The 26,379-nt window shown below is 46.5% G+C and overlaps 1 protein-coding gene across 1 annotated transcript in view; it reads right to left on the bottom strand.

The window, feature by feature from the left end:
- The window catches only part of LOC149432959 (syntaxin-binding protein 5-like), a 102,186-nt gene that overhangs the window by 43,628 nt on the left and 32,179 nt on the right, over positions 1-26,379 (bottom strand). Inside the window, exon 3 of the mRNA XM_089664767.1 lies at positions 26,183-26,353. Within this exon, the coding sequence (XP_089520893.1) occupies positions 26,183-26,353 (171 nt within the window). The remainder of the gene's footprint in view (positions 1-26,182; positions 26,354-26,379) is intronic.

Consider the following 26,379-nt stretch of genomic DNA (forward strand, 5'->3'; position numbering starts at 1 on the left):
TTGTTCCATGTCACAGCGGAGAACAAGTCCAATCAAAAATGCCCCTGCCCCTGCCCCTTCATTTTTGTCATAAATTGTGCTCCATCATTGGTGTCATTAAGAGGAATTGTACCCCATTGTAACATAAATGTAAGATTCAGGTAGTTGAGATGTGATCAGTAGAAATATGTAATTGTAGATTTAGTTTCATTCCATGTTATTAGAGATCTGTGTTCAGTATTCGGTCAGAGACATATGTTCACCAATTAGCATCTGAAAGGACAGAGCAGCTTCTAGGCTGGTGGTGACACCTAGATGTCAATAAAATGTTGTCATCTATGCAGCCAGACTTTGCCACCTTCTTGAAGTCTAAAAGAAGGACTCCAGCCATTTTGGCTTCGGCAAGCAGCAGGAGACCAGGAGTGGCTTCGATCTGTCTGTCAGCTCTTACTTATATCAGCAGATCAAAGGAATATATTTCATCTCTCATAAAAGCTAAAATATTAGTTGCAGAGAGATGAAAATACTTCCTTCTGATTGGACACACTGTAGGCTACATCTGCATGTAAAACTGTATTTGTAGCCCCTGTGAAATCCCAGAGGAACGCAGAAAATGGTTATATGGCGCCTGATTGCGACAGCTGAACGGCGATTGAAACTGTCACGATCAGACTGATGCGCTGGTGTCGGAAATTCTATCCCTGACTTGTTGATTCAAACTGTTCCTGGTCCAATCGACTTTGGGCACTTCAGTACCCAGAACATCCTGTGGGCTGGTACAGGAACACCCCCCAGGGTTGATTGGCCAAGGGCTAATGTCCAGCCCACGTCCATATTTCAATAAATTGAGGACCATGAGATATGGACGGTGTGATTCGTACGGAGCCGGTTCTATTTGACTGGCGAATCACGGACTTTCTCTGACTTGCGCCAGTCGCAGGATAACTCTCGGTAAAAGTTTTATTTCTGGTTTTATTCCCTTTTATTTTATAGTGAATATCCAATTGTGTGTCTTTTTGTATTTTCCATATTATTTGTAACTCTTTATACTTTGTACATATTTTATGCACTGCCCACTTTTGGGATATTAAATCATAAAATTAATAAGTGGCTTCTGGGTACTTAAGCTCGGGCTCATATCTCCGGAGAGATTGTATTGTATTGCAGTGTCTATATGTGCTCGGTCAAGTTCATTGCCTATCTGTATGCAATTGCACTGCGTGTTGGTAGATTGCATGCAGATTGTAAAGTAGCAGATCTGCCAGACGGAGATCTGTGTGTGTGTATGTGGTGGCCCAGTAGACCAGTCTGCGGACAAACTGTTGGGTGGTGGCAAGCTACCGTTCGTTGTGTGTCTGGTGTGGGGGGGTGTGGACAGTAGGAAGAGTTATTAACACCGGGGTTCTAGCTTTTAGGATAGCTGGAGGAATCCTAGAAGGGTGTGCCAATTGCTAGACTGCTCCCCAACCCTAATAGTGCACCAGATTATATGTAAGATTCGTATCTGCCTGTGTGTGGTCAGCCAGCTGGATTGAAGTGGAGTCTCCCTCTAGTGGTCGCCAGAGGTAGTGCGGGCTGTGAAAGTGTATCACGGCCAGTCTTATATGCTTAAAGTAAGTCCCCCTCATTCCCTCTTTACCCCAAGTCACGGCCAGACATGCACGCCTCGGTTAGCTAGTCGCTGTGGGCGTATGCGTGGGTTAGGATCCGTGACACCCATAATTTCTGTCATTGAGCCCCATTGTTGGTGTCACTGGGAGAAATTGTGTCCCATTGTTGGTGTCAGTGGGAGGAATTGTGTCTCATTATTGGTGTTCCTTGTCACAGCGGAGAACGAAGAGCGAAGTGCAGTCAGCAATGTGTTTTTCTAACCTGTCCAATAAACTGTTCGCCCCAAGAGTGGTGAGCTGCAGGTGAATGGTTCATCACAGAGGCGGACTGACAACTCACGGGGCCCCCGGGCAATAGGGGATCATGGGGCCCCTGTGTCCTTGCCCAAACTCAAAAAAGCCTATGAAAAAGGTACTAGGGGCATCTCATGGGTCCCCCTACTGACCCCGGGCCCTCGGGCAGTGCCCGAGTTTCCAAATGGTGAGTTCATCAACAGACACCACCCAATCTGGCCCAAAAAAAAACACCTATCGGTGGACTGTCACCGTCTTAGCACTATCTCGCTCTGCGGCAGCCCTAACTATTTGAAAATGTCATTGGGAATAACGCATTTATAAATCATTGTGTGTCATAAATGTTTGGTGCATTTAGGTGAAAACAGAACACAATAGGATCTGTATCTGCCGTCTCTCTGCATGTCTGGACACGGCCGTCTACTATTAATGGGATTAGGAAGTTGTGTTTGGCAGATTCCGGGTGTCGGCGCACAGATCCCCGGATGATGTCTGTAAATCTCTTTAATCTGATTAGTTCTGGCCTGTGAGGTCTGTAGCAGCTGTAAATGGACATCTGCTTCTCCGATGGTGAATGAGAATACAAATTCACATAGTCACCAGTGGCCGGAAAGGCCTTGGTCTGCTCTGTGCATTGCCAACTGTCAAGGTGCATCAGGACCGCACAGTGGTTGGGGTTGTTGTTCTGAAATGCTAAGGGTTACATTTATTATTTTTGGAATAAGGCTTCCTACACATGTTCTTATCTTATCTACAGTTGTGCTCAAAAGTTTGCATCCCCTGGCAGAAATTGTGAAAGCTTGGTATTGATATTGAAAATATGACTGATCATGCCAAAAAATGCTCTTTTATTGTAGGATGGTGATCATATGAAGCCATTTGTTATCAGATAGTTGTTTGCCTCCTTTTTAAATCATAATGATAACAGAAATCACCCAAATGGCCCGGATCAAAGGTTTCCCTCCCCTGGAATGTTCGGCCTTGGTACAGACACACAAGGTGACACACCTAAAATGCCAATTAGAGGTTAATGTCCCACATGGCTTTTTAAATTGCAATTAATGTCAGTGTGTGAATAGTCAATGAGTTTGTATTCCGAACAATTCTTCTGGCAGTTGTGGCTGCAATCTTTCTTGGTCTACCTGACCTTGGCTTTGTATCAAGAGGTCCCTGAATTTTCCACTTCTTAATAGGTGATTTAACAGTACTGATTGGCAACATCTTTTTATGTCCTTTTCCATCTTTATAAAGTTCCATTACCTTGTTACGCAGGACTTTTGACAGTTCTTTTCTGATCCCCATGGCTCAGTATCTAGGCTAGTCAGTGCTTCCACGTAAGAGCTAACAAACGCATTGATAATTTATACACTGACACTAATTACAATTTAAAAAGCCACAGATGTGGGACATTAACCTCTGATTGGAATTTTAACCCATGTGTGTGTCACCTTGTGTGTCTGTACCAAGCCACACCTTCCACGGGGCGGAGACTTCTGATCCGGGCCATTTGGGTGATTTCTGTTATCATTATGATTTAAAAAGGAGCCAAACAACTATTTGATAATCAATTAATATGATTATTATTATTATACAGTATTTATATAGCACCAAAAAGGTTTGCTCAGCGCTGTACATTATAGTGGGGGACAGAACATGAGACAATACAGTAACAATACAATACATGAGGGGTTCAAGGGCCCTGCTCCTTGGAGCTTACAATCTAGGAGGGAGGGGATCGTGGTACAGGAGGAGGTGGCTGTGGGGGATGGAGTGGTAGGAGGAGTGGAGGAGATCGAGATAGGCTGTTAGGTGAGGGTTGGGTAGGTTTCCCTGAAGAGGTTGGTTTTCAGGGTGCGCTTGAAGGCGAGGAAGGTAGGTGACAGTCTGATGAATTGGGTTAGAGAGTTCCAGAGGATGGGGGAAGACCTGGAGAAGTCCTGCAGTCGGGCGTAGGAGGTGGAGATCAGGGAGCTAGAGAGTAGGAGGTCTTGTGAGGAGCGAAGATTACGGGTTGGGTGGTATTTGGGTATCAGGTCGGTGAGGTAGTTTGGGGCGGCGTTATGAATGGCTTTGTAGGTCAGAGTTAGTAATTTGAATTTAATACGTTGGGCAATCGGGAGCCAGTGGAGGGATTGGCAGAGGGGGGTGGCGGATGCGGAGCGGTTGGTAAGGTGGAGGAGTCTGGCCACTGAGTTCAGGATAGACTGAAACGGGGATAGTCTGTGATGAGGTATGGCGGTGAGGAGGGAGTTACAGTAGTCCAGGCATATGATCATCATCCTTCAATAAAAGAGCATTTTTTGGCATGATCAGTCATATTTTCAATATCAGTGCCAAAATTTCACAATTTCTGCCAGGGGATGCAAACTTTTGAGCACAACTGTACATCATTCTTCAACTTCAACAAAAACTAAGGCTCCATGTACACTGCAGCTGATAAACTGACGTTTAGGAGCTTTTCTGCAATTTTTTCAGCAGCCCCTGAACCCCCCCTAATGTTCTCCTATGTGTCCGTGTACACATCTTCGTTTACAGGCTGTTGAGTTTAGTCTTTTTTTTTAACGCACCAAACTTGCGTCCAGGAGTAGATTTTATCAGCGTTTCAAATGCTTGTAAATGTGTGTAACCGCGTTTATAAGCGTTTGGAAATGTTTTTTAACTCTTCCATTTCCAGATGCCATCCAGAACCTTTTTTAATCATGAAAAATGCACGCAAAGCGTTTTCCCGGTACTCCAATGGATCCGGTACACCGTACTTTGAGGAAATATGTGAGACACGGCTGCAATAAATTCTGCACAGAAATGAGCTGGAACACATCCAAACCAGGGATGGACTGACCATTTGGAAACTCGGGCACTGCCCGAGGGCTTGAGTTCAGTAGGGGGCCCCATGAGAAGCCCCTGGTACCTTTTTCATAGGCTTTTTTGAGTTTAGGCAAGGACACAGGGGCCCCATGATCCCCTATTGCCCGGGGGCCCCATGAGTTGTCAGTCCACCCCTGATCCAAACACCACAAAAAAAAAAGACAGCTAACCTCAACAAATACTGCTCTCTCTGCTTCTGTTCTCTCTATTTCTCTCAAAATGTCTGAAATAGTTAATTTTTTACTGTTTTTCAGTGCATTTGGGAAGGTCTCCTGAGGTTATCTTTAAAAAATGCTTCTAAACGCAAACGCGCATAAACGCGGTATGCAAACGCGGCTAAACAGATGTTTTTTAACCTACGTTTTGCAGCAGTCAGTTTCCATCGTTCAGAAGTGTCCCGTGTACATGGGGCCTAAGGAAAGGGACAGTCAGCTAACTTTAGTGTGTGGTAGATGCTGGAAAGGTTTCTTTGAAGGTATGGATGGAGTGGAGAAGGGTTAGGTCATCTTGTTTGGTAAGATGTTGTCACCTTGACAGGAATTGAGGGAAATCTTATTTCAAGGGGCCTGTTCATATCATTCGCGTTGAATAGTCCCAGCTCAAAGATCAGCCAATTTGTTCCCTGTGAAAGTCATTCACACCGCTGCATTAGGGCTCATGTACACTGCAGCTGAAAAACTCATGTTTGAACGCTGGAAATTGACAGCAGGTTAAAAAAAGTCAGTTTTGACACATTTGCATACCGCGTTTAGCCGCGTTTATGCGCGTTTGCATTTAGAAGCGGTTTTTAAAGATAAGCACAGGACAACCTCCCAAATGGCGAGAATGCACTGAAAAGTGGTAAATTATTAACTATTTCAGAGAAATACAGAGAGTAGAAGCAGAGACAGCAGTATGTGTTGAGATTAGCTTAGGTGTGTGTTGCTCATTAACATTTCTTTTGTTTCCAAGGGTGGGAAAGGTGTCTGGTGGAGTCATTAAGGTCACCTGGCAGGGGGTCTTCATGAGGAATTTGAGGTGTGAATGGTCATTAACATATCTTTTGTTTCCAAGGGTGGGAGAGGTTTAAAGTGTGAATTGGTCATTAACATTTCTTTTGTTTCCAAAGGTGGGAGAGGTCTGAGGTGTGAATTGGTCATTAACATTTCTTTTGTTTCCAAGGGTGGGAGAGGTCTGAGGTGTGAGTTGCTCATTAACATTTCTTTTGTTTCCAAGGGTGGGAAAGGTGGCTGGTGGAGTCATTAAGGCCACTTGGCAGGGGGTCTTCATGAGGATTTGAGGTGTGAATGGTCATTAACATATCCTTTGTTTCCAAGGATGGGAGAGGTCTGTGGTGTAAATTGGTCATTACAATGTGTCACAAGCTCAGTAGAAACATCCTGTGTTCAGTGGTTTGTCCATTTGAGTACCTTGAAAACGATTTGCATGCATTTTTCATGATGAAAAAAGGCTTTGGACAGCATCTGGAAATAGAAGAGTTAAAAAAAATGTCCAAACGCAAATGGTTAGCCGCGTTTACATGTGTTTGAAATGCGGATAAAATCTACTGCTGAACGCAAGTTTTCTGCGTTCAAAAAAACAACTGTAAACTCAACTGCCTGTAAACGGCTGTAAACAAAGATGTGTACACGGACACTTAGGAAAACATTAGGGTGACTTCAGGGGCTGCTGAAAAAAACGCTGAACAGCTCCTAAACGTGAGTTTATCAGCTGCAGTGTACATGGAGCCCTTACAGTGTTGCGTGCTGAAAAAAAGTATGGCATGCAGTACTTTTTTCAGCACGGAAGGGCGTGACACAAACCACTGCATCTCAACACCATTGTGGTGAACAGAACTTAATGAATTGTGACAATTCCATAAATTTCTCCTGAAAAAAAAAAAATGTGATTATGGGGATCAGCACTGCTTCCTCCCATCGCACACTAGGGGCCACGCGATCAGCTGCTGGTGTGATCAAGTCCCAATGGAGCTGTTGATTGCAATAATAACCCGACACGGGTTTCTACTCTGTCCAAAATTACAATAAAAATTATGGTTGGACATATTTAAAGTGTATGTAAAGCTAAACATTTATGTATGTTTTTTTACTGTTTTTATTGCACAAGGACAGAAAATGATGGAACATCCAACATTTTGAGTTGTCGTTAGAATGGGAATAAAGTGAAGGCAAATTCTACCAATGGAGAAACGTATTCCAGAGACAATTGTCGAATTTCCCTTATTTTGGAGAGAATTTATCTTACTTCCTGTTGTTGCTAAGGGATAAGAAGTGAAGAGAAATCTCCCCAATGAGACACAAAAACTGACAAGGGTTTAAACCCATCTATACTCTATACTAGGTTTTCTCAACCAGGGTTCCATGGAATCCTAGGGTTCCTCCAGAAGTTGCTAGGGGTTCCTTGAACAATGAGCAATTTCTGCCTCTTAGATAAGTTCCCACTGACACCATTGATCTTTTTAGCCATCTGTAAGGGGGAATTCTTCCCAATGACCACAAGTATAAGGAGCATTCTTCCCAATGACCACAAGTGTGAGGAGCATTCTTCCCAATGACCACAAGTGTGAGGAGCATTCTTCCCAATGACCACAAGTGTGAGGAGCATTCTTCCCAATGACCACAAGTGTGAGGAGCATTCTTCCCAATGACCACAAGTGTGAGGAGCATTCTTCCCAATGACCACAAGTGTGAGGAGCATTCTTCCCAATGACCACCAGTGTAAGGAGCATTCTTCCCAATGACCACAAGTGTAAAGGGGAATTCTTCCCAATGACCATAAGTATGAGGAGCATTCTTCCCAATGACCACAAGTGTGAGGAGCATTCTTCCCAATGACCACAAGTGTGAGGAGCATTCTTCCCAATGACCACAAGTGTGAGGAGCATTCTTCCCAATGACCACAAGTGTGAGGAGCATTCTTCCCAATGACCACAAGTGTGAGGAGCATTCTTCCCAATGACCACCAGTGTGAGGAGCATTCTTCCCAATGACCACAAGTGTAAAGGGGAATTCTTCCCAATGACCATAAGTATGAGGAGCATTCTTCCCAATGACCACAAGTGTGAGGAGCATTCTTCCCAATGACCACAAGTGTGAGGAGCATTCTTCCCAATGACCACAAGTGTGAGGAGCATTCTTCCCAATGACCACAAGTGTGAGGAGCATTCTTCCCAATGACAACAAGTGTGAGGAGCATTCTTCCCAATGACCACCAGTGTAAGGAGCATTCTTCCCAATGACCACAAGTGTAAAGGGGAATTCTTCCCAATGACCATAAGTATGAGGAGCATTCTTCCCAATGACCATAAGTATGAGGAGCATTCTTCCCAATGACCACAAGTGTGAGGAGCATTCTTCCCAATGACCACAAGTGTGAGGAGCATTCTTCCCAATGACCACAAGTGTGAGGAGCATTCTTCCCAATGACCACAAGTGTGAGGAGCATTCTTCCCAATGACCACAAGTGTGAGGAGCATTCTTCCCAATGACCACAAGTGTGAGGAGCATTCTTCCCAATGACCACCAGTGTAAGGAGCATTCTTCCCAATGACCACAAGTGTAAAGGGGAATTCTTCCCAATGACCATAAGTATGAGGAGCATTCTTCCCAATGACCACAAGTGTGAGGAGCATTCTTCCCAATGACCACAAGTGTGAGGAGCATTCTTCCCAATGACCACAAGTGTGAGGAGCATTCTTCCCAATGACCACAAGTGTGAGGAGCATTCTTCCCAATGACCACAAGTGTGAGGAGCATTCTTCTCAGTGGCTAATGTATCATGAGTTGTAGATAAAGTAATTATTAGCAGGGGTTCCCTTTCACCGGAAAGTTATTTCAAGGGTTCCTATGTGTTGAAAAGGTTGAGAAAGGCTGCTCTATACCAACCTTCACTAAATGGTGGACTGCGGTCCAGATCCAGACCGAGCTCAGGCTGGACATTCTGCTGTATTGGATCCTCACTAAGCTGCAGTCATTGGCTGCTGGGACCACCAATGTGATAGCAACCAATGATGTCATGTGTGTGTTCATCATTATTCATTCAGCTCCCTCCCCCTGCCTGCCCGGATCTAACGGACTCTGCTGGTCTATAGTGAGATTCTGATGGGGGAATCTGTTGTATTTGGGTACTCTGATGGGAACACATTATGTATGGGGGCACTCTAATGGGGGAATCTGATGTATGGATGAATCTGATGTATGTGGGCACTCTGATGGAGGAACCTGGTGTATGGGGGCACTCTGATGTGGACACCTTATATAAGGGGGACTCTGATGGGGACAACTGATATATGAGGGTATTCTGATTGGGTCTCCTGATTTATGGGGTTACTCTGATGGGGACTTCTTATGCAAGAGGGTGCCCTGATATTAACACCTTATGTAGGGGCTACTGTGATGGGGACACCTGATGTAAGGGGGCACTCTGATGGTGACACCTGATGTAAGAGGGCACTCTGATGGGACACCTGATATAGGGGAGTACAGTGATGGGGGCACCTGATGTAAGGGGGTACTCTGATGGGGGGCAACTGATCTAAGAAGTACTCTGATGGAGACACCTTATGTAAGGGGCTATCTGATGGGGACACCTGATGTAAGGGAGCACTCTGATGGGGAAAATTGATGTAAGGGAGCACTCTGATGGGAACAACTGATATAAGGGGGCATTCTGATGGAAACAACTGATATAAGGGGGCACTCTGATGGGGACATCTGATGTAAGGGGGCACTCTGATGGTGACACCTGATGTAAGGGGACACTTTGATGGGACACCTGATATAGGGGAGTACAGTGATGGGGGCACCTGATGTAAGGGGGTACTCTGATGGGGGGCAATTAATCTTAGAAATACTCTGATGGAGACACCTTATGTAAGGGGGCACTCTGATTGGGACATCTGTTGTATGCGGGTACTCTGATGGGGGCAACTGATCTAAGGTGTACTCTGGTGGGGAGACCTTATGTATGGGGGCACTCTGATAGGGATATCTTATGTATGGGAATACACTGATGGAGACACCTTATGTTAGGGGCTATCTGATGGGGAAACCTGATGTAAGGGAGAACCTTGATGGGGAAAATTGATGTAAAGGGGCACTCTGATGGGAACAACTGATATAAGGGGGCACTCTGATGGGAACAACTGATATAAGGGGGCACTCTGATGGGAACAACTGATATAAGGGGGCACTCTGATGGGAACAACTGATATAAGAGGGCACTCTGATGGGAACAACTGATATAAGGGGGCACTCTGATGGGGACATCTGATGTAAGGAGGTACTCTTAAGGGGATACCTGATGTAAGGAGGTACTCTTACGGGGATACCTGATGTAAGGAGGTACTCATAAGGGCATACCTGATGTAAGGAGGTACTCTTACGGGGATACCAGATGTAAGGAGGTACTCTTAAGGGGATACCAGATGTAAGGGGGTACTCTTATGGGGATACCTGATGTAAGGGGGTACGCTTATGGGGATACCTGATGTAAGGAGGTACTCTCATTGGGATACCTGATGTAAGGAGGTACTCATGGGGATACCTGATGTAAGGAGGTACTCTCATGGGGATACCTGATGTAAGGAGGTACTCTTATGGGGATACCTGATGTAAGGAGGTACTCTCATGGGGATACCTGATGTAAGGGGGTACTCTTATGGGGATACCTGATGTAAGGAGGTACTCTTATGGGGATACCTGATGTAAGGAGGTACTCTTATGGGGATATCTGATGTATCTTCTTTTACTTCAAATGTGATTGCAATAATAATAATAATCTCTCCAATAATAATTAAATAAATCATTTAGACCGATGAGCTGGCTTTGCTGTTGAATGATGTAAAATTAAGTATGAGGGGGTTTTGTCTTTAGTATATGATATGCAACCATCACCCTGGGATCAAAGAACACAGACTATACAATAACTTCACCACCCTTCTACCCCCCCCCCCCACTAACACCTAAATACTGTATCAGTGATAATAAAACATATAAAGCATTTCATCTCTTCTCTTCATAAAAAATAAATTCTGCTGGACCGGATCATAACCAGACAAAGACACTGACAAGCAAGAGGGCTGCAATACTACATATGAACTAACAGAAGAGACACAGAAGGAATTATTTAGTAGACAAAAACACTAGCAAGCAGAACACAACTATGGCTACCAGGGGCGGACTGACCATTTGGAAACTCGGGCACTGCCGAGGGCCCGGGGTCAATAGGGGGCCCCATGAGATGCCCCTGGTACCTTTTTCATAGGCTTTTTTGAGTTTGGGCAAGAACACAGGGGCCCCATGATAATCTATTGCCCGGGGGCCCCATGAGTTGTCAGTCCGCCCCTGATGGCTACATGCTACTACTGGTAGAGACGCCGAACAGAGATATGACCTATGCCGTATACTCTAGAGCTGAAGGTAGACTCCTAAAATGTATCTATATCTAAAACCAACAACAAAAATGTCAGTTTACCAGTCCTTGCGGCGGCTGTATTCGTGTTCTTTTTTAGCTCCCGTTCACACCAATGCGACTTGTCACGGGACTTGCGACTTCAAAGTTGCAGCGACTCCAAAAAAAGTTCCTGCTCTACTTTTGTACGGCTTCATTTCATTATGACTTGCACTGAAAGTCGCACTGAAGTGGCAGCAAGTAGCGATGAAGTTGCACAACATAGTTGGACTTAAAATCACACAACTTCGGGGGTCGCATTGGGGTGAAATGGGGTTTAGGGTGTTATTTCCTTTATTTTCACCTGGTGAACCTGCCACTAACACAGCTCCTGTCCTAGGGGGGGCAACGCTCACTGTACTGTCTCTATGGAGGGAGCTGCGTTGTCATCCTAGGCTGCAAGTGTACAATCCAAGCGCACACGTTCCTGTGTTACAAATGGCGGTGTGTATAGGTGGGTGCTGCAGCGACCGTCGGCTGGAACCGAACAAAATCAGCGAGGGAGCATGTCACCAGCACAGCGAGGATCACCAGAGCCCCAAGGCTCTGTCCTCGGGCCCCTTCTCTTCTCCATCTACACCTCCTCCCTCGGCAAACTGATACACTCCCACGGCTTCAACTACCACCTCTACGCCGATGACACGCAAATATACCTCTCCACCCCTCAACTCACCCCTTCAGTCTCCGCCCGTATCACCCACCTACTGAGCGACATATCAGACTGGATGTCACTCCACTTCCTCAAATTGAACCTTTCCAAAACCGAGCTCCTAACTTTCCCCCCAGCCCGCACCCCCCCCCCATCCTCTCCATCACGACCAACAACGCCACCATCAGGCCCACCCCGCAAGCCAGAGTCCTAGGTGTCATCCTAGACTCTAACCTGTCCTTCCAACCCCATGTCCAATCGCTGGAAAACTCATGCAGGCTCCGCCTCCGCAACATCTCCAAAATACATTCGTTCCTAACCCCAGACACCACTAAACTACTCGTACACTCCCTTATTATCTCACGCCTGGACTACTGCAACTCCCTTCTCACCGGCCTACCCCAGCACAGGCTATCCCCGCTTCAGTCTATCCTGAACTCAGCGCCCAGACTCATGCACCTCACCAACCGCTCCACATCTGCCACCCCCCTCTGTCATTCCCTCCACTGGCTCCACCCCCCTCTGTCATTCCCTCCACTGGGCTCCACCCCCCTCTGTCATTCCCTCCACTGGCTCCCGATTGCCCAACGCATTAAATTCAAACTACTAACACTGACATACAAAGCCATTCATAACGCCGCCCCAAACTACCTCACCGACCTGATACCCAAATACCACCCAACCCGTACTCTTCGCTCCTCACAAGACCTCCTACTTTCTAGCTCCCTGGTCTCCTCCTCCCATGACCGACTCCAGGACTTCTCCAGGTCTTCCCCCATCCTCTGGAACTCACTACCCCAATCCATCAGACTGTCACCTACCCTCCTCACCTTCAGGCGCACCCTGAAAACCCACCTCTTCAGGGAAGTCTACCCCACCCTCACCTAACAGCCGATCTCCTCCACTCCTCCTACCACTCCATCCCCCACAGCCACTTCCTCCTGTACCACTATCCCCTCCCTCCTAGATTGTAAGCTCCAAGAAGCAGGGCCCTCGAACCCCTCGTGTATTGTATTGTCACTGTACTGTCTCATGTTCTGTCCCTCACTATAATGTGCAGCGCTGAGCAAACCTTTTGGCGCTATATAAATACTGTATAATAATAATAATAATAATATGGGGCCAAAGGTTTTAATGAACGATCACATAGTTACAGCAAGGCAACGTTTCGGAGTCTCGCAGGAACCCCTTCATCAGAATATAACTGGTCACATGCCTGATGAAGGGGTCCTGCGAGACTCCGAAACGTTGCCTTGCTGTTACTATGTGATCGTTCAGTAAAACCTTTGGACCCGTATTGGTGATCCTCGGTGTGCTGGTGAACCTGGAGAAGTGCTGGGACAAGACCATTTAGAACCCAAGGTGAAAAGACCAATATACCCCTCCCCCTGAATGAGCGTGAACTACTTCAGCAGCGCAGGTTGCATTTCCTGCACTCCTTCATTCTGTCTCAAGCTGACCCCACCTTGTCTGTCTAGCCCTGATCCATATGGGATTGATAATCCTTTGTATACAGAATATATACATATTGCAATGATGTCATCGCTGGTATCTCCACGTCCCTCAGGTCCCCTTTAAGTTGGCCATACATGATTCATTTTTACTTGTTCAACCAGAGGGTTGAACAAAAAATGAACCGATTCCCCCATCTACTCAATAGAGGTGGACGGAGGAATCCTTCCAGATGTTGGATTGTATTCTGATCATACGAATCCTTCCCCACAGTCAGCATACAATGATTAGTGTTGCTGGCGACAACCGGTGGCACTGATCGTTCAGGGAAAACCCGACCGGCTGGTTTATAGAAAACCCGACAAGTCGATTTATAGACTGACTTGTGTACAACCAACCTGCCCATACATGGATTGAAATTTGACTGTTCCCTGCTGAACCCGCCACATTTCAGTCCCTGTATGGCTGGCTTTATAGAGATGTTCAAACTGGCTATAGACTCAACTACTTTATAGGGATGCACCAATCCCATTTTTTGATTGGCGAGTACGAGTACCGATACTTTCGGTCAAGTATTCGACAATACCGAGTACCGATACTTTGCATGGACGCAAATTGCACTGCAAACAATAGCATGCGATTTCAACAGGAATGTGATTCCTGTCCAAATTGTATGTGATTTCTCCATTACTCCTGTGTGAACCCAGGCTTGCCATAGTCCGAGTTCACACCTCCCGGCATCGATCCCGTACTGAACAGAGTGGGAGAGAAGGGCGTGTGGAGAAGTATACTTTGGTGTCGGCCATCAGAGGATGGAGGCAACTGCTCTGGATTCTGAGAAGATTTCAAATCCATGGAAACTTCCCGGCATTGATCCCATACTGTGCAGAGAGTGGGAGAGAAGGGCGTGTGAAGATGTGGTGTCGGCCATCGGAGGATGGAGGCAACTGCTCCGAATTCTGAGCAGATTTCAAATCCCTGGAAACCTCCCGGCATCGATCCCATACTGAGCAGAGTGGGAGAGAAGGGCGTGTGAAGATGTGGTGTCGGCCATCGGAGGATGGAGGCAACTGCTCCAGATTCTGAGCAGATTTCAAATCTCTGGAAACCTCCCTACATCGATCCCATACTGAGCAGAGATTGGGAGAGAAGGGCCTGTGGAGAGGTATACTTTGGTGTCCGCCATCGGAGGATGGAGGCAACTGCTCCAGATTCTGAGCAGATTTCAAATCCCTGGAAACCTCCCAACATCGATCCCATACTGAGCAGAGATTGGGAGAGAAAGGTGTGTGGAGATGTATACTTTGGTGTCCGCCATCGGAGGATGGAGGCAACTGCTCCAGATTCTGAGCAGATTTCAAATCCCTGGAAACCTCCCGGCATCGATCCCATACCGAGCAGAGAGTGGGAGAGAAGGGCGTGTGGAGATGTATACTTTGGTGTCGGCCATTGGAGGATGAAGGCAACTGCTCCGGATTCTGAGCAGATTTCAAATCCCTGGAAACCTCCCGGCATCGATCCCATACTGAGCAGAGATTGGGAGAGAAGGGCATGTGGAGATGTATACTTTGGTGTCGGCCATTGGAGGATGGAGGCAACTGCTCCGGATTCTGAGCAGATTTCAAATCCTTGCGGCTTTCTCTCCTCTCAGTGCAGGAATCACAGTACGTGATGGTGCTGACCATTTAAAAGCAGTCTAGGCCGTGCTGTCATCCCTGCAAGGAAGAGAAAGCCGCAAAGATTTCAAATCCCTGAGGCTTTCTATCCTCTCCTACAGCTGAGAATCCAGAGCAGCTGCCTCCATCCGGCATCGCCTGATAGCCGATGCCGGTGTATACATTCCCACACGCCCTTCTGAGCATGGGATTAGTGCAGGGAGGTTTCCCATACCACTCCTGTGTAAACTCTGGGTTTACCCCGGTACAAATCATTAGTAAGACCTCATCTGGAATATGCAGTTCAGTTTTGGGCACCAATTCACAAAAAGAACATTGGGGAACTGGAGAAAGTACAGAGAAGGGCTCAGTGTAGAGCTATTCCCCCTGAGGTCATCACAGAGGACAAGGGGGCGCTCTTTACGTCTGGAGGAAAAGAAATGTAATCCCCAAACACAGAAAGGTTTCTTCACAGTAAGAGCTGTGAGAATGTGGAATAGACTCCCTCCAGAGTTGGTTGTGGCCAGCTCAGTGGGTTGCTGTAGGAAAGTCCTGGATTCTTTCTTGGATACACAGAATATAACTGGATATAACATTTATAGGGAAAGTTGATCCAGGGAATATCCGATTGCCTCTCGGGGGATCAGGAAGGATTTTTTTGCCCTGCAGGAGCAAATTGGATTGTGCTTTGCTGGGTTTTTTTTTGCCTTCCTCTGGATCAACTGTGGGTGTAGGATTATAACTTTTTTCTTTCTATGGTTGAACTGGATGGACTTTTGTCTTTTTTCAGCCAGACTAACTATGCAACACAGGAGCAGTGGGGAAACTGCATGCGAATTGGAGAGGAATCGCATTCCTGTTCAAATCACATGCTATTCTTTGTGGTGCAATTTGCGTCTATGCATTTTGTATTGATGCAGATCGCACCGCAAAGTATCGGATTGGGTATCGGGAGCATTTTCACGAGTACAAGCACTTGTAATATAACCCGATACCGGTATCGGTGCATCCCTAGTTTTTTTATGGTAAGAGTCCAGCTGGTCATCTGATCATCAGCAATAGAAATGTAGTAAACTGTTTTTATTAATATAATCTGAGCTGCCCAATTGAAATCAGATGACTTTACATAGTATTTACAGGCGTTGGGCAAAAAAATGGAAACGCTACATGATTTGCAGGTGTGAAAGCGGAAATGATGTAACACTCTTTTGCTGACGCTGTGTGATGAGACACCTAGTTGACAGGTGGCAAGCCTCACTTTCCTCATTCACTGCGTGCGCTGCTAATAATGCGGAGTCAGAGCTTGCTGAGCTTCAAAGAGGGCAAATTGTTGGTGCCGCTAAACTGGCGCCTCTGAGACTGAAATTGCCAATTTATTTGCCGTGTTGGGAGGTACAGTATCCAAGGTTATGACGGCGTATACAGTTTCCAGGAAAAAGTCGTCTGATAGGCATACGTGCGATCGACATGGTCAACTGACCGTAAGAGACAAAAGGACGATGCGCGGGATTGTGCCTTGGAGTAAGACAGCAGCTGCTGCAAAAGTGACTGCAGAGCTCAGTCTCAGTCTTTCAAAGCCCGTGTCCACAAAAACTGTGCGGAGGGAACTCAATAAGAAGAACTTTCATGGGTGAGCTGAGACAGAGTGGTGCAACACCCATAAATCGTGGATGATCGATCAATGGAAGACTGTAGTATGGTCTGATGAGTAAAGATTCACACTGTTCCCAACCACCAGACGTGTGGCAAACACCGGCCCAGGCTTATGACCAGGACTGTTTTGTGCCAACTGTGAAACATGGTGGCAGCGCAATCATGGTTTGGACAGCCATATCTTGGTATTTTGCAGGCCCCAACATCTCCTTGAAAGGTAGAGTCACTGCCAGCAACTACACTAGTGGCCAAAATTGTGGATACACCTTACATTTTTACAAAATTTTGCAGTTTAAAGTACTTTTTATATAAAAATCTCTAAAAATCTCATAGCACAAGTAAAATTTAATATAGTAAATTAATGCCTTAACAAAAAAATATTTAAATAAGTTCAATTTTGGCTGGAAATGTACCATATGATGCCCGGAATGGATTATTACATGGTCTCGAGCAAGAATCCAAGCAACAAGCAAGGACTCATTGAGGCTAGCCTCAATGAGTCCTCGCTTGTTGCTTGGATTCTTGCTCGAGACCATGCGTTTCAATCTTGACCACAGATTTTTGATGGGATTCAAGTCAGGGCTATTTCCGGGCCAGGAAAGCAGAGGAATTTTCTTGTCATTGAACCATTTAAGGCATTTACGAGCTACAGTGGGGATCGAAAGTTTGGGCACCCCAGCTAAAAATTTGTATTAATGTGCATAAAGAAGCCAAGGAAAGATGGAAAAATCTCCAAAAAGCATCAAATTACAGATTAGACATTCTTATAATATGTCAACAAAAGTTAGATTTTATTTCCATCATTTACACTTTCAAAATAACAGAAAACAAAAAAATGGCGTCTGCAAAAGTTTGGGCACCCTGCAGAATTCATAGCATGCACTGCCCCCTTTGCCAAGCTGAGACCTGCCAGTGTCATGGATTGTTCTCAATCATCGTCTGGGCAGACCAGGTGATGTCAATCCCAAAGGTTTTAAATGCCCCGACTCATCTGACCTTGCCCCAACAATCAGCACCATGGGTTCTTCTAAGCAGTTGTCTAGAAAACTGAAACTGAAAATAATTGACGCTCACAAAGCTGGAGAAGGCAATAAGAAGATAGCAAAGCGTTTTCAGATGTCAATATCCTCTGTTCGGAATGTAATTAAGAAATGGCAGTCATCAGGAACAGTGGAAGTTAAAGCAAGATCTGGAAGACCAAGAAAAATATCAGACAGAACAGCTCGCAGGATTGTGAGAAAAACAATTCAAAACCCACGTTTGACTGCACGATCCCTCCAGAAAGATCTGGCAGACACTGGAGTTGTGGTCACTATTCCACTATAAAGAGATACTTGTACAAATATGGTCTTCATGGAAGAGTCATCAGAAGAAAACCTCTTCTATGTCCTCACCACAAAAATCATCGTTTGAACTTTGCAAATGAACATATAGACAAGCCTGATGCATTTTGGAAACAAGTTCTGTGGACCGATGAGGTTAAAATTGAACTTTTTGGCCGGAATGAGCAAAGGTACGTTTGGAGAAGAAGGGGCACAGAATTTAATGAAAAGAACCTCTGTCCAACTGTGAAGCATGGGGTTGGATCAATCATGCTTTGGGGTTGTGTTGCAGCCAGTGGCACAGGGAACATCTCACGAGTAGAAGGAAAAATGGATTCAATAAAATTTCAGCAAATTTTGGATGGTAACCTGATGCCATCTGTGAAAAAGCTGAAGTTAAAGAGAGGATGGCTTCTACAAATGGATAATGATCCTAAACACACCTCGAAATCCATGGGACATTACATCAAGAGGCGTAAACTGAAGGTTTTGCCATGGCCTTCACAATCTCCTGACCTCAACATAATTGAAAATCTATGGATAGACCTTAAAAGAGCAGTGCGTGACAGACAGCCCAGAAATCTCAAAGAACTGGAAGACTTTTGTAAAGAAGAATGGGCAAAGATACCTCAAACAAGAATTGAAAGACTCTTGGCTGGCTACAAAAAGCGTTTACAAGCTGTGATACTTGCCAAAGGGGGCAGTGCAAGATATTAACTCTGCAGGGGGCCCAAACTTTTGCAGACGCCATTTTTTTGTTTTCTGTTATTTTGAAAGTGTAAATGATGGAAATAAAATCTAACTTTCGTTGACATATTATAAGAATGTCTAATCTGTAATTTGATGCCTTTTGGAGATTTTTCCATCTTTCCTTGGCTTCTTTATGCACATTAATACAAACTTTTAGCTGGGGTGCCCAAACATTCGATCCCCACTGTATATGGTATGGAGCTCCATCCTGTTGAAAAATAAATTCTGTGCCTTTGTCCGATAAGTCACTTATTGGTGGGATCAATTTTGGTTCCAGGATCTCTTTGATGTATCACTTTGCATTAATAATGCCATCAATAACCTGCATTCGTCCAACGCCATACCAAGACATGCAGCTCCATATCATGACGCTTTGAGGGTGTTTCATTGTTGCTATCATGCACTCGGGAAGGCATTCTTCGCCTGACCTTCTTCACACGTATCGAACTCCATCGCTTCCGAAAATAGAAATTTGTGTTTCATCGCTCCAAATAATTTTTTTCCAATCTTCTGTTGTCCAATTTTGATGTTCCTTGGCCCATTCGACTCTTTTCTTTCTTTGTTGGCAGTTCAAAAACAAGGGAGTAAGTAAAGATATCAACCAAAACTGACAAAATCAGAAGGTCTATCCACAATTTTGGCCACTAGTGTATGTACAAATTTTGGCCGACCATGTGCACCCCCATGGTGCAGACATTGTTTCTGGGAGACAGCGCCATTTACCAAGATGATAATGCTCCAATTCACACAGCTGTTGTCAAATCATGGTTTGACGGGCATGCAGAAGAAGTCTCACACCTTCCCTGGGTGTTGCAGTCGCTGGACCTCAATATCATACAGCCCTAATAGTCACGTTTGAAAATACAAGGTTCGGGCTCGTTTTCCGCCTCCAGGACTGGAACGATTTTTTGCATGAAGAGTGGTATCAGATTCCATTATTCACCATCCAAGAATTATATTTGTCAATTCCCAGGAGGATTCAGGTCGTCTTGGATGCCAAAGGTGGTCCAACACCACATTAGGTAACGAATTAGTTCTTTTACCTTCTGTTTCCATAATTTTGTCCAAGCCTGTATGTCCTTTGCTAGTGTCAAGCTTAAGCCAGCCATACATGGATCGAAATTCATCTGGTTCAGCAGGGACCAGCCATATTTCGATCCATGTATGGGCACCCTGGTTGTACAGAGGTTGCTCTACCAATTGTCTTCTATAAACCAGCTTGCCAACTGAGCAGTGCTGCCAGCTATAGTAGGCAACGTTGATCATTACATTCTGCCACCAGCCTCATCAGGTAACTCTCCCACTTTTTCATCACTGAGAAGATGGAAGAACTTCACTGCAAAGAAGCTGTAGGACAAGTCACACAGTACATTGTGGTAGGTCCAGAATCTTTGGGGAACAGGTAGGTGTCCATACACGCTTGAAAACACCTACCATAGACATACACCTTAACAGAGCAACAATAGACTATCAATGATTGAAAAGTACCTAGTCTAGTCAGATTAATTCAGGTTCCAGCTGCACTGAAGGGTATACCCAGGGGCAGACTGACCATTTGGAAAATGCCTGAGGGCCCGGGGTCAGTAGGGGGCCCCATGAGATGCCCCTGGTACCTTTTTCATAGGCTTTTTTGAGTTTGGGCAAGGACACAGGGGCCCCATGATCCCCTATTGCCCGGGGGCCCCATGAGTTGTCAGTCAGCCCCTGGGTATACCCCAAGTGTAGCATATACCCATGGACCCAAGCCAGCTGTGTGAAGCTATAATGAGCAACCCTGACCCTTTGCCATCTGCCAGTCTGCAGACCTGGTCTTTGCTGTGTACACCCTCCCACACCTGTCCTCATTAGTGGACTTCAATCCTGTGCCTGATCAACACCATTTTCAGTTTGCTCATGCCCCGGATAGAGATCTTTCAGTCTCTGTCTTCACAGTTCATGCGTTGAATTTCCCTGTTAACGGTGTTTGTACGCATATCTATGATTGTCTGGCTAACTGGCCTATTACTCTGTCATTGTCAGCCATTACTACAACCTAGTTGGAACCTGTCTGTGGCCTAGCGAGCCTATCTGACGACTTGCGCTCTATCATCTGTCCTGCGTCTTGTTGGCTGTTGCCTCTGGCAACAAAGAGGTCCTACAGAACTGAATTATGGATGGTATTAGGGCTGCTTGGTAGACCTTAACACTGCAACACTTCAGGATCCTTTCATGACATTCGGTGGCTGTTCCTAGTGTGGTCCTACAGAACTGAATTATGGATGGTATTAGGGCTGCTTGGTAGACCTTAACACTGCAACACTTCAGGATCCTTTCATGACATTCGGTGGCTGTTCCTAGTGTGGTCCTACAGAACTGAATTATGGATGGTATTAGGGCTGCCTGGTAGACCTTAACACTGCAACACTACAGGATCCTTTCATGACATTTGGTGGCTGTTCCTAGTGTGGTCCTACAGAACTGAATTATGGATGGTATTAGGGCTGCTTGGTAGACCTTAACACTGCAACACTTCAGGATCCTTTCATGACATTCGGTGGCTGTTCCTAGTGTGGTCCTACAGAACTGAATTATGGATGGTATTTGAGCTGCTTTGTAGACCTTAACACTGCAACACTTCAGGATCCTTTCATGACATTTGGTGGCTGTTCCTAGTGTGGTCCTACAGAACTGAATTATGGATGGTATTAGGGCTGCTTGGTAGACCTTAACACTGCAACACTTCAGGATCCTTTCATGACATTCGGTGGCTGTTCTCTGGACCACAGGTAGACCAACACTACACTGAACGGGAGATGTGCAGCTGACAGTATGACATTTGGTTTCTGTTCTCATCCAACACCCCGGTTCAGAATCTGTCCCCTAAAACCAAGGCCAATGGACAACACAGAGCGAACCAACGACCAACAGAGGTTAGACTATCTATTTGTATCTAAACATAGAACGCTATTACTACAAGACATGCCATCTACATGTATCCAAACACAAAGTTCTACTGCAGGTTCACGGGATCATGCCATCTACATGGATTTGAAAATAGAAAGTGCTATCAGTGTGACACGAGCTCATGCCATTTACATCAGTCCAAACAGGAGGTGATAATTTGACACAGGGCCATGCCACCTACATGTATCCATGCACAGAGTGCTGTTTTGGTGACATTAAATCATGCCTACTTCTACCTTTGGTAGGAGTTGTCCTTTAAGGCATGACCCCACCCCCGAGTGCAGCCCGACTGGTCTAATTATTATTATATAGTGCCAAGTCTGTGCAGCGCTTTACAGCATGCGGGCAGACAGTACAGTTACAATACAATTCACTACAAAAGGAATCAGAAGTCCCTGCTCGCCAGAGCTTACAATCTAAAAGGGAGGGTCAAGTGACACAAAAGGTAATAACTGTGGAGGATGAGCTGATGGAGAAAATACGTTTACATTTGTTAGGTGGGGGCAGGATAGGCTTTTCTGTAGAGAAAAGTTTTTAGGGATCGCCTAAAAGTGGACAGAGTAGGAGATAGTTGGACACATTGGGCTAGGGAGTTCCAGAGGTAGGGAGAGGCTCTGGAGAAGTCCTAGAGGCGAACATGGGAGGAGGTGATGAGGGAGCTAGAGAGCAGGTCTTGGGAGGAGCCAGGACATTGTGACGCAACGCCGCTGGAGCCACGTGGAGGCCTGGCGGCCATCTTTGACTCTGGAAGGTTAGTTCTGATGCATTTTTACTCGCTTGTACATGTTTGCAAACCATCTTTTTACTTAATAAATATCAGATTTTGAATACTACACTATGGGCATCCTTCCCTGACTCCTTGTGAGGAGTATTTATTTACAGAGCCTGTTTTTTGAGATCCAATTGCCTTACCCAGAGAAGGAAGTTATCTTGTAAGCAGGCAGCCTCTTCTACCCATCCCTTAAAGGGACCTCTGGTTACCTGGATCTGAGTAATCTGTTACCGGGCATTTGCTGACTACTACCCTGAGGGAGGATCACCTAGCCCTGACAGACCTATACCTGATGAGGAAACCTCTGGATGTGATACTTAATGCGTATAATTATTACGCATCTGGTGAGTGCGTAATTCTGCCATTATTCACAGAGCACCACCATCGAGTTTTAAACCAGTCACCTGGCACTTTAGTCACACAGACTGTCATCTATATCGAACTTTTAATATTAGTTTGTTGTTCAATACTGTCTTGTATTCATAATTTTAGCGCTGCACTGTTTTAATCCCATTCTATTTGTAAGGCTGGTTACCTCGAGTGCTTAGCTGCTGATTGGATAGCGCTCACTTTTATATTTTATTATTAAGGTCTTGGGAGGAATGAAAAGAAAGATCTGCTCTAAATCTTAAGACAAGGTTAGTGATTTAGCTGGGGGCCGAGTTGTGGATGGCTTTGTACGTTGTTAGGTTTTTTAAATTTAATTAGTTGGGTGAGTGGCAGCCAATGGAGGGATTGGCAGAAGGGGGTGGCAGACACTGAGGAGTTGGTAAGGTGGATGAGTCTGGCAGCAGCATTCATGATGGACTGGAGGGGGGATAGCCTGTGTAAAGGTAAGCCAATGAGGAGGGAGTTGTAGTAGTCGAGACAAGAGATAACCAAGGAGTGGATTAGGAGCTTTGTGGTATCATTGGTTAGGAAGGGGCGCATCTTGGGGATGTTGCTGAGGTTGAGGCGGCAAGCTTTGGAAAGTGATTGGATGTGGGGCCAAAAGTAGAGCTCGGAGTCCAGGATTACACCTAGCATTTTGGCATGCTGGGACGGGTTAATAGTTGAGTCATTGATCTTGACAGAGAAGTCAGGGGACTACCTACCCTGTTCCAGCGGTCTTAATGCGTTCAGTTTTTTCTTTTTAAAAATAACAAACATGTTATACTTACCTGCTCTATACAGTAGTTTTGCAGAGAGCAGCCCAGATCCTCCTCTTCTCGGGGCGCTCCTGGCTCCTCCCTTCTGTAAGGTGCCCCCATAGCAGGCAGCTTGCTATCGGGCCACCCGAGCTCCCACGCCACTGCTCCATGTATCCATTCACACACGAAGCCGCGGCTTGACCCTGCCTCTTCTGTTTCATCATTGGCTGTGATTGATAGCAGTGGGAGCCAATGTCTCCCGCTGCTGTCTCAGCCAATGAAGAAGCAGAGACCCGGGACTGCCGAGTTTCTCATGCACATTGCTGGATCGCAATGGGGCTCAGGTAAGTATTAGGGGGGGGGGGGGGGGGGTTGGGGAGGCTGCTGCACACAGAAGGTTTTTTTACCTTCATAAATAGAATGCATGAAGATAAAAACCTTGAGCCTTCACAACCACTTTAACTAGGTGGCTCTGCCCAAAACAGCACAGCAAAAAGCATCTCTACCAGATCTGCTTCATTATACACATGTGTTATGGCCCCGTTTCACTACATAGAGGGGCCTTACTTATGGCAGCATGCCGAGCAAGTCTCCCCTTGTAGTAATTAACCACTTCCCGTCCGGCCGTTGTATATAAACGGCCAGACGGTGGCAGTGCAGGGTCGGGTGGCCGTTTATAAACGGCTTTCCCGGCCCCCTGCTTGTGCGCGCTCCCTGGGAGCGTGCAGCACCGTGATCCGGTGCCCGCTGTGTCCTCCGGCCACAGTGAAACACCGATCGTCGGACGGGACGATCATGTGATCACTGATTAGCCAATCAGTGATCACATTCAGAGTAGTAAGCAAGATGTCACTTTTGACATCATTGCTTACTATGTGTGAAATCTGTGAATGATCACAGAGGTCACATGGTACAGGGCTATTCACAACAGCCTTGTACCATGTGACAAGCTGTGACTAATCACAGCTCACTCAGTAGTTCTCAATGGCTGCAAGAATGCAGCCAGAGAGGAGGAGAAATGATTGCTTTTACATCCTTTATGGGTGTAAAAGCAATCAGTGTAAAAAAAAAAAAAAGTACAGTGTTGCATGACCGCGCAATTGTCATTCAAAGTGTGATAGCGCTGAAAGCTGAAAATTGCCCTGGACAGGAAGGGGGGGAAAGTGTCCGGACTGGAAGGGGGGGAAAGTGTCCGGACTGGAAGGGGGGGAAAGTGTCCGGACTGGAAGGGGGGGAAAGTGTCCGGACTGGAAGGGGGGGAAAGTGTCCAAACTGGAAGGGGGGGAAAGTGTCCGGACTGGAAGGGGTGAAAGTGTCCGGACTGGAAGGGGATGAAAGTGTCCGGACTGGAAGGGGGGAAAGTGTCCGAACTGGAAGGGGGGGAAAGCGTCCGGACTGGAAGGGGGGAAAGTGTCCGGACTGGAAGGGGATGAAAGTGTCCGGACTGGAAGGGGGGAAAGTGTCCAGACTGGAAGGGGGGGAAAGCGTCCGGACTGGAAGGGGGTGGAAGCGTCCGGACTGGAAGGGGGTGAAAGCGTCCGGACTGGAGGGGGGGGAAAGTGTCTGGACTGGAAGGGGGTGGAAGCGTCCGGACTGGAAGGGGGTGGAAGCGTCCGGACTGGAAGGGGGTGAAAGCGTCTGGACTGGAAGGGGATGAAAGCGTACGGACTGGAAGGGGATGAAAGCGTCTGGACAGGAAGGGGTGAAAGTGTCCGGACTGGAAGTGGGTGAAAGTGTCCAGACTGGAAGGGGGGGAAAGCGTCCGGACTGGAAGGGGGAAAAGTGTCCGGACAGGAAGGGGGTGAAAGTGTCCCGACTGGAAGGGGGTGAAAGTGTCCAGACTGGAAGGGGTGAAAGTGTCCCGACTGGAAGGGGGTGAAAGTGTCCCGACTGGAAGGGGGTGAAAGTGTCCCGACTGGAAGGGGGTGAAAGTGTCCGGACTGGAAGGGAGTAAAAGTGTCCGGACTGGAAGGGGGGGAAAGTGTCCGGACTGGAAGGGGGGAAAGTGTCCGGACTGGAAGGGGGTGAAAGTGTCCGGACTGGAAGGGGGGGAAAGTGTCCGGACTGGAAGGGGGGAAAGTGTCCGGACAGGAAGGGGGTGAAAGTGTCCCGACTGGAAGGGGGTGAAAGTGTCCGGACTGGAAGGGGTGAAAGTGTCCCGACTGGAAGGGGGTGAAAGTGTCTGGACTGGAAGGGAGTAAAAGTGTCCGGACTGGAAGGGGGGAAAAGTGTCCGGACTGGAAGGGGATTAAAGCGTCCGGACTGGAAGTGGTTAATAGGGCCATGGTGAGCATGTGCCGGATAAACAGGACCCGGTGCGAACACTGTGTGATTTTCGGTAGGGCCACATATTGGTGATCACTGGAATGGGGCAGAGGCAAATACTGGACCAGTTGGGCCGCACTCTGAGGGATGAAGGAATGCCTTAAACTTGCACCAAAGATACAGTTATCCTTTAAGACACAGTGTTGCTACCATTGTTAGTAGGAATATCTAGACATGGAATATAAAGGTTACCAATGGCTTTTTTGGCTATTACACAAAGGGTGCTTGTACTGTATATACAGGTGTGATCCGTGCCTTCCACAAGAGATCTCAGATGTTGTGGGTTCCACGGGTCACCTCTGTACAGAGGGTCACCATCACACATATCCTTACCTTCATTAGTGACGGGGAGTGTTATCTCCATGCATGCCGCAGACTGGGCTTTCCGGAACGGTGGTCTTCCAGGACCCCTCCTGTTGGACTTTGTTCCGTCAGCACTGGAGATGCGTTTGCCTGAAGTGCAGGTCTGTGATGTTGGACTCGTACAGTGGCCGTTCACATGATCTGGAAAACAGAGGCGCAAGTCACAA

The sequence above is a fragment of the Staurois parvus genome, unplaced genomic scaffold, assembly GCF_062004578.1.
Source record: "Staurois parvus isolate SC_StPar_1 unplaced genomic scaffold, SC_StPar_1.0 ptg002027l, whole genome shotgun sequence".
NCBI lineage: Eukaryota > Metazoa > Chordata > Amphibia > Anura > Ranidae > Staurois > Staurois parvus.